We start from the raw sequence: 9,409 nt of genomic DNA on the forward strand, positions 1-9,409 counted from the left end.
AGGACGGTCGCCCCTATCGTCCCTCCTTTAATCTGGCCCTGCACATGTTGCATCTGCCCCAACTGCAGTGCAACATGGTTTTGCCCATTATTGTGCTTTTTTGGTTTGCTAACAAATCTGAATAAGGCCTTATGTCTTTTTAATACATTATTTTCTTGATCTCCTTTATATTGCATAGAATGCCCATATTCTTTACGTTGAATGCACCATATGAATTAATTTGCATTCCTGGATTTTAAAGGGTGCATGTGATATAACCCATTTGGTTGTTAGAAGTTGCCTATTCTATCCTCCATCTGATTTGTGTCTCTTTTGAGACAAATTATACTGTATTACATAATAACACTTTCCCCTTGAAAATCCGTTTTGTCTGTTTCTCCAAAGTCTACTTAAACTTTAGCCAAAATACTGGGGCAGGATAATAATCATTTCTAAACATATTCTAATAAAAAGTAGCAACATTATATTAAACAACATAAATGCCAATTGTATAATAATGCAAAACTTTATTAACACCAGAACAAAACCACATACATAATATTGTTATCATTGGGGGTAAATCCAAGTTGATCGCAGCAGGATTTTTGATAGCAATTGGGCAAAACCATGTGCACTGCAGGGGAGGCAGATATAACATGTGCAAAAAGAGTTAGATTTGGGTGGGTTATTTTATTTCTGTGCAGGGTAAATACTGACTGCTTTATTTTTACACTGCAAATTAGATTGCAGATTGAACACACCCCACCCAAATCTAACTCTCTCTGCACATGTTATATCTGCCTCCCCTGCAGTGCACATGGTTTTGCCCAATTGCTATCAAAAATCCTGCTGCGATCAACTTGGAATTACCCCCATTGTGTGAAAACCTAAAATGACTGAGTCTGAATTCTTGTTTTATACAGGTTCCGCTACCCAAAGAACTGGAGTCACCCCAGAACTGAGTATCAGAAGCTCTTTACATATAGACTGTCCAAATATTGCTTCCAGTGATCATCTGAAAACAATAGGGGAGAATATAGTTAGTTGTATGGGATCAACACAGCACATGAAAGAGAAGAATGATTTGTATGAATTTTTAACACGGTATCTGTAACCAACCTATTCAGTGAAAGAGCACAAAAGAGACATGTAGGGGTTAGGGAGGCCATACTGGGATCGGCGGGATCCTGGGATTTAGGACAAAAATCGGCCGGGATTCAATCTGGCGGCCCTTTGTGTTTTTAAAGCCAGGCAGTGTTGAGCGTCCCCAGGAGACTCAGACGCTGCCCAGCTCCCCCTGCGCAGCGTGACGTGAAGTCAGAGGTCACGCTGTGCAGTCAACCACCCGCCATCACCCGCCGCCGAGCCCGAAGGAAGTGTCCCATCCGCCTGCCCCCATAGTATGGTGAGATTTGTGGGTGGGGCGGGGCAGGTGGGGAGAGGTGGGGCGGATGGGCAGACACACAGGAAAAAAGCCAATCCCGGGTATCCTGGGAATCTCAGGATTTACCATTTTTCAATCTTGATACCCGGGATTGAAAAAATGGCCCAGGATTGGCTACCCTAGTGGAGTGGGGGTATATTTATTAAAAGTCAATTTTGGGTCTATTTAAAATTGACCAGAATAGAACCACCCTCAACTGATCCAAAAATTTACTCAAAGTAGACAAAATTATACAAAAGCATTCCTATTGGCCAACACGTCCCATGCACTGTATTACCCACAAACACCTTCATTCCTGGGCTACTTTACATATCCACAATATTTTAAACCATGATTTATGCATCCAGAGTCCCCCACATAATTCTCTCCCATGTTTTTCCCATCATATTGAGGTTTCAGAAAATTCCACATGAATTAAAAATCAAATTTCTGATGGTTCTATTGAAAATGGTGATTTTTGGTTGATTTTTGGTTCTATTGAGGGTCTATTTTCAAATCGACTCTTAGTAAATGACATTTTCCTACTGATGTCTATAGAGAAGTAATGTTGGTCCATTTGTAATTTTATTTGTGTGTGAAGTTGGATTTCTGGAGATTGAGTCGGTTTTTACTTTAGTAATACCTGATTGTCCAATGCACCAACAAATCATCTTAAAATGGACTGAAGCAGAAAATTAACCATTAGTAACTATACCCCATAGTGTGTATTCTGTAATGCATAGGATGGCATTATATGCAGTGGTGCCAGTAAAAAGATACCAAACCATTTGGGTGACCACAGATGCTTTTTGGACGAGGCCACTGTCATCCTGAAAGACACCCACCTCCAAAATTTGGCTTCACAGCTCATGATAACAGCAGTCATAGGTAAACCATAGCACTGCCAGGAGATATATAACACAACTGTGTGGAGGTGGAGGGGATATTAGTTTATAGAACAGGATCAAAGGTCATCCACACACATGGTGGCAGCCATTTTGTGGGCTCAGCTTATAGTATTAGAAGTGCAGAATATGAATTTTCTAGGAATCAGTGACACCATATGGCAGAATTGATAGGTTGCGCTCTCATAATATGGATTTGACCCATCAAGTGCCTCAATCATCTCATTGCTTTCCAGTGATAGGCTTCATTCCTATGAAAATGGCTTAATTCCACAAAATGGCTGCTTCCGTGTGCATAGGCAATGGTTGCACTAAAGTTCTGTCACAGTATAGGAAGTTTTGTGATACAATGATATTCCTTCTGTAATGGAACTATCAACATATAACATACTGTATTCCAACGGCAGATATATGGGTGCATTTGGCATGGATAGCAGGAAAATCCAATTGAGGCCATGTAATTTTCTCTCAGCACAAACCTCATGCACATCATGAATTAGTGAGGAAAACTTTTATTACAACATATTTGAAGCAGTTACAGATAACATCAACTATTTGGTACCGAGCACCGCTGATCCGCAACATCTGGAATTAAGGGAAATCTGACAAGAACGAGATACCTGGATATTTGGGAAGTGAATAATGTATTCAAGTCTGAACAGATGTTTGTTTTTTTTCCTTTTTAAAAGTGGTTGTGAACTAAGAAGATGTCTGAGTGATCACCGTATTAGTTACCATTTATACATGAATACAGAATTTTGTTAAATGCAGATGGCAACGAATGTAATAAAATATACTTTTTTTGCTTTACTGAAACAAACACAAATCAGTCCCCAAGTCAACAAGCAAACTTGTACAGCGCATGCATTACCCAGAATAAACACACAGAGGCGCTGTTACTATACAGACGCACAGTATCAGATATGTTGTGGAAAAGAGATGGAAGTACATGGGTAGTGACTATGGTAGCCAGTCCCGGGATCGGCGGGATCCCGGGATTTAGGGCCAAAAATGGCCGGGATTCAATCCCGGGATTGCGAGCTCCAATCCCGGGGATTGAGAGATCAGTGTTGAGCATCCACAGGATGCTCAGACGCTGCCCGGCTTCCTTCTTCCGGCTCAACAGCTCAGCGTGAGAGGTCACGCTGCACCGTCATCTGCTGTAGGGATCTGCCAGGAGAGATCAGAGGTTGTTCCCCACCCGCTCGCCCCCGGTATATGGTGAGTTATGTGTGCGGGGTGGGGTGGGGCGAGGGGGCGGCCACATAGCTAAAAGCCAATCCCGGGATTGGCCATTTTTCAATCCCGATGCCTGGGATTGAAAAAATGGCCCAGGGTTGGCTTCCCTAGTAGTGACTAAAAATACAGGCAAAAATTGTCCATTTAATGGGCGTGTAATGGGAGTGTCAGTGAAAGTGGCTGCGCACGCAGACTCGGTGCCACAGGATAAGAGGCCATTGTCAGATGGAGAAACTGTAGAATGCAAGTTTCCATGGTGCGACTGATGGTGGCATCTGAAGATACACCAGTCAGTATTACTGCGTGTACTGTCAGTCCTGGCACATTCTGCAGCATGGATGTACACAAGGGAAGGAGATTATGGGGGAGATGTACTAAGCCTTGAAAAGTGATAAAGTGGAGCGAGAAAGTACCAGCCAATCAGCTCTTAACTGTCATGTTACAGGCTGTTTTAAAAATGACAGGAGCTGACTGGTTGGCAGTTTCTTTCTCTCAACTTTATCACTCTCCACGGCTTAGTACATCTCCCTCTATATCTGCGTTTGCATAAAGTCACAGACCAGCAACCTCCTGCTGTGTGTCCTTCTACGTCCAGCTCTAGTTCAGGCCCTTTGGGGTCTATGGGGTCTATTTACTAAGCCTTGGATGGAGAAAAAGTCGCTGGAGATAAAATACCAGCCAATCAGCTCCTAACTGTCATTTTTCAAACACAGCCTGTGACATGGCAGCTAGGAGCTGATTGGCTGGTACTTTATCTCTGTTCACTTGATTTCTCTCCAAGGCTTTAGTGTATAGACCTTTATGGTAGTGTTTGAAGGGGGATGCGGTCAAGATCCCGCCGGACGGGATCCTGACGGTCGGAATCCTGATACCGGGATCCCGACCGGGACAATCACGACATATTCTCCCTCTGTGGGTGTCCATGACACCCATAGAGAAAGAATAAATTAGTGTGCAGAGCGTAGCGAGGCACCGTGCCCACAGCGTGGCGAGCGCAGCAGGCCCGCAAAGGGCTGCGTTCCGCTCGCCTCCCTGTTGGGATTGTGCCGGTTGGGATCCCGGTCTAGGTATTCCGACCGCCGGGATCTCATCCGGCGGGATCTCCTACTGATCCCTTTGAAGGAGGTATACGTTTCAGGAGTAGAATAATTCTGAGGAGACTATCTCTACCCCCCATAGGACAGACACAGATGGCCTCAGCACCTCACCATGCACTTAGCATTAGTAATTGTGTGCGTGATCTTCATAGAATACAATTGGTGGATGTTCTCAGTATAAGAATCCCTGGTTATGTGATAGACCTCACTGCCTACGTAAGAGTGATGCCTCCTACTTAAAGATAAACTGAGTCCCCTGCCAACTCTGTAGGTACCTCAGCATAGATGAGATTACAAAGTAAAGGGGACACGGAACACCCCTGGCGAGTGCCACTATTGTTTCATCCATTAGACAAGTGAGTCATAACAAAATGTGATGCGGTCACTGAAACCTCCCCCAAGTGTCTGCAATGTAATATGCCATAGAGTTACAGCCACGCCACTGAGCCAAATGCATTCTGTGCATCTAGACATGGGCCTGTATTTACTAAAAATCCGAGTTTGGCCGATTTGTCTTTTTTTTTTCTAAGTCCCAATCCAGGAATTCACTAAGCAGAAAACTCGGCAGTGTCTGCTCTATTCGTAATGGTTTGATTGGCAAAGTTCTGAAATACGAATGAATAGACCATCGGTCAAACGCGGCTGTTATTTCATACAATACGGGTATTCACTATTCATTCGTATTTGGGTGTTAGTTTCTGAGTGCTCAACTGCGGGTGTATTTTTTTTTCGATTCGTTAAAAAAAGCAGCAAAAAAATAGACCTGCTTTTTCCAGTCGAGTTTGGATAACCATGCACGGATCAGTGAGATCTGTGCATGGTTATCTATGGGAAAGGGTCTGTTTAGTGTAAAAACAGAATAGAAAAATTGCATTGGGTCCCCCCTCCTAAGCATAACCAGCCTCGGGCTCTTTGAGCCGGTCCTGGTTGAAAAAATATGGGGGGAAAAATTACAGGGGTTCCCCATATTTAATCAACCAGCACCGGGCTCTGCGCCTAGTCCTGGTTCCAAAAATACGGGGGACAAAAAGCGTAGGGGTCCCCCGTATTTTTTAAACCAGCACCGGGCTCCACTAGCCAGGTACATAATGCCACAGCCGGGGGACACTTTTATAGTGGTCCCTGCGGCCCTGGCATTACATACCCAACTAGTCACCCCTGGCCGGGGTACCCTGGAGGAATGGGAAGCCCTTAAATCAAGGTGTGTCCCCCTCCAGCCACCCGAGGTCCAGGGGTGAAGCCAGAGGCTGTCCCCCCATCCAAGGGCGGCGGATGGAGGGCTGATAGCCATGTGTAAAAAATGTGAATATTGTTTTTAGTAGCAGTACTACAAGTCCCAGCAAGCCTCCCCCGCAAGCTGGTACTTGGAGAACCACAAGTACCAGCATGCGGTGGAAAACCTGGCCCGCTGATACCTGTAGTACTACTACTAAAAAAATACCCCCTAAAAAACAGTACACACACACCGTGAAAGTATAAGTTTATTACATACATGCACACCTCCATACATATATACTTACCTATGTTCCCACGAGGCTCGGTCCTCTTCTCCATGTAGAATCCTTGGGGGACCTGTGAAAAAAATTATACTCACATAATCCAGTGTAGATTCTGTCCTTTGTATAATCCACGTACTTGGCAAAACAAAAAAGCGGAAACCCGACCACGCACTGAAAGGGGTCCCATGTTTACACGATTGCCAGGACCCCCCCTGACTCCTTTCAAAGAGGGTCCCTTCAGCCAATCAGGGAGCGTCACGTCGTGCCACTCTCCTGATTGGCTGTGTGCTCCTGTAGTGTCTGTGAGGCAGCACACGGCAGAGATACAATGTAGCGCCTATGCGCTCCATTGTAGCCAATGGTGGGAACTTTGCGGTCAGCGGTTGACCGAAAGTAACCGTACCGCTGACCGCAAAGTTCCCACTTACCTTTTTAAGGTACACAATGAAACCCTGCACGGATCTCACAGATCCGGCCGGGATTCCTTATGTTTTGTCAGGCAGTGTTTTACTCATCACTCCCGTAAAAACACTGCCTGACATTACGAATCACATCGACATCGGAAAATAGGAATTGTGAAAAGTCGGCAGCTTAGTGAATGACCGTATCAGGATTCAAAAAGTTGCAGTAAAATGCACCCGATACCATTCGAGTTCAAACTCCCTTCAAAACGTCCAAAACACGAATCTTTGTAAATATACCCCATGGAGTCTATTTTCTGAGCTTGGATGGAGATGAAGTAGATGGAGATAAAGTACGAACCAATCATTCCTAGCTGCCATGTCCCAGGCTGTGTTTGAAAAGTAAAAGTTAGGAGCTGATTGGCTGGTACTTTATCACCGTCCACTTTATCTCCATCCATATTGCTGATGATGGCCCTATTTCCTGCCACAAAGCCAAGCTGATAATCCGTTATGAGCGATGAGCGCATCGGCTTCCATCTATCAGCCATCATTTAAGCCAGTAGCTTGAAGACTGACCTAAGGATGGTAATAGCACTGTAAGGGGAAGCAGGAGGAGGAGACGGTGTAGCGGATGGCCTCAATGTTGGTAATAAAGTAGATGGGGAACTATAGGGCAGTTATGGAGTAGTGTAATGGGAGAGCAGGACACAGAGGTGGGACCTGTAGGTAGCAAAGAGGCAGTGTGGGTTGGAGGATTGTTTATCATGAGATGGGGCTGCAGGGCTGTCTTTACAGCATTGTAGGCCCAGGACAAAGTAATAATACACTGGGACCCCTACCTGCCCATTGCTGAGGGGACCTGATGACGCGATTCCTGCTGAAATATATATATATATATATATATATATATATACACACAGTACCTGTGTTCTCAGAACTATAAAGCAGGGGTGGGGCCACGATGATACGATTGGACAGCCCTCCTGTGTGCCAGCCACGCCCCCTATGAGCCGACCAGGCTGCCCCCTCCCGGAGACCCGGAGGAGGGGGTAGCCAAGTCAATAAGCATGGTCCAGCTGGCGGGAGTGTATGTGGCGGCAGAGATAGTGGCGAGAGTGATAAGCAGAGGTGAGGACGGCTTCTGTTCCTAGGCGATAGAGCTCTCTGCTAAACAGTGACATCACTGATCACTAGGACAGAGATTCTGTAGTTACCTTCTTGCTGGGTGCAGTAGTTCCACAGCCACTGTGTTTGGAAAGCAAAAATACCAGCATACAATACACGCAAATAAAGCATTTTAGTGCAACAATAAAACCTACCATATCTGGCAGATACAGTAACATCTAAGAAGAAATGATTACTAGATAATAGTTGGGGATGCCGCACCCACTACTGCCAGGGAGGGAAACATAGGTGTAAAAAACCACTAGGGGCTAGAGCAGTGGTTCTCATACTGCGTGCCGTGGCACCCTGGAGTGCCTCAGTACACTTGCAGGGTTGCCACGGATTGGTGGGCCAGGACCAATTCAATTTATTTATGGTCAATGTAATAGACAAAAACCAGTGCTGGTGGCTGCCAATAATAAAATATGTGGCCAAACAGAAGCCAATCTCAACCCTCAACACATAAGTGAACTCAAACATGATATATAAAAAACAAATATACTTAATTTAATATTTATTTTTAAATTTCTCAATATGAAACGTCTGGCCTAGTGGTGCCGTGAAAGACATTCTGATACTCTAGGGTGCCATGATTCAGAAAAGTTTGGGAACCACTGGTCTAGGGTATCAGAATTTTTTTCACGGCACCCCTAGGCCAAACGTTTCTTATTGAGAAGTTCAGATTTAAAAAAAAAAAAAATTAAGTAAATTGTGTTTATAAATTATGTCATCCTTAGGCCCATATAGACGGGCCGATGCGGGAGAGATGTGTGCTGAGCGGGGGGAGGCACTCATTTCACCCAGCGGGTGAAATGAGCGACCCGCTAGATTGGCCAATCTAGCACCAGCGATGCGTGGAGCTGCGCATCGCTATTGCTGTAGGGGGTACACACGGAGCGATAATGCTCAAATTCTAAGCAATCCAGTCAGATTGCTTAGAATATCGCTCCGTGAGTACCCCCCTTTAGGCTCAGTTATGTGGTGAGGGACAGGATTCACTTCTGTTTGTCCACACAGGGCAATACTCAATTAGTGTAGAAATTTTCGACAAGGCGGAAAGACGGCACTTTCCGCCAGTAATCTGCACTTTTCGACACTTCATTATTCAATTAAGAGTTCCCGTTTTCCATCCTATCGAAAATGCAGAAATATCTAAAAACACATGGATGAGCGGAATCTCAGCTCATCCATGTGTTTTTGACCCCTGCCGCGGACGAAAATGGTTCCGATTTCGACCATTCATTTTCGCCCATAAGAGACGACGAAAATGAATGGTCGGAATCAGTGGGGAAATGGGCGGAAACGGCCCGCAATAGAATAGTGAAGTGTCGGAGAGATCCAACACTAATTGAATATACCCCATAGTTTTTTGGCTGGAGGACACAAGCACTGGTTTGGTCTATTACACTGGCCATCATTTTAATTGGTCCTGGACCACCAACCCAGGGCACCCCTGCAAGTACTCCAAGGCACCCCAGGGTGCCTAGGCACACAGTTTGAGAAGCACTGGGCTCAGTGGTGAAAGTATGGTGGTACGGCCTGGTACGGCGTACCATTAAGAAATTAGTAGCTGGTACACCGTACCATTGACCACCTTACTGCATTTTTTTTTAAGCCTGCACCACTGATTCACTCAGAATCGGAGGTGCAGCTCGGTGGCGTTACAGCACAACCAGCACCAGCAGCAGTATTTCTCCCT

At 45.2% G+C, this 9,409-nt stretch overlaps 1 protein-coding gene across 1 annotated transcript in view; it reads left to right on the forward strand.

Moving 5' to 3' along the window:
* The window catches only part of LMOD3 (leiomodin 3), a 36,561-nt gene extending 33,444 nt beyond the window's left edge, over positions 1-3,117 (forward strand). The window contains exon 3 of the mRNA XM_063941064.1: positions 903-3,117. Coding sequence (XP_063797134.1) covers positions 903-941 — 39 coding nt within the window. The 3' untranslated portion in view covers positions 942-3,117. The remainder of the gene's footprint in view (positions 1-902) is intronic.
* Positions 3,118-9,409: the final 6,292 nt, after the last annotated feature.

This window comes from Pseudophryne corroboree, chromosome 9 (assembly GCF_028390025.1).
Source record: "Pseudophryne corroboree isolate aPseCor3 chromosome 9, aPseCor3.hap2, whole genome shotgun sequence".
In the NCBI taxonomy this organism is placed as follows: domain Eukaryota; kingdom Metazoa; phylum Chordata; class Amphibia; order Anura; family Myobatrachidae; genus Pseudophryne; species Pseudophryne corroboree.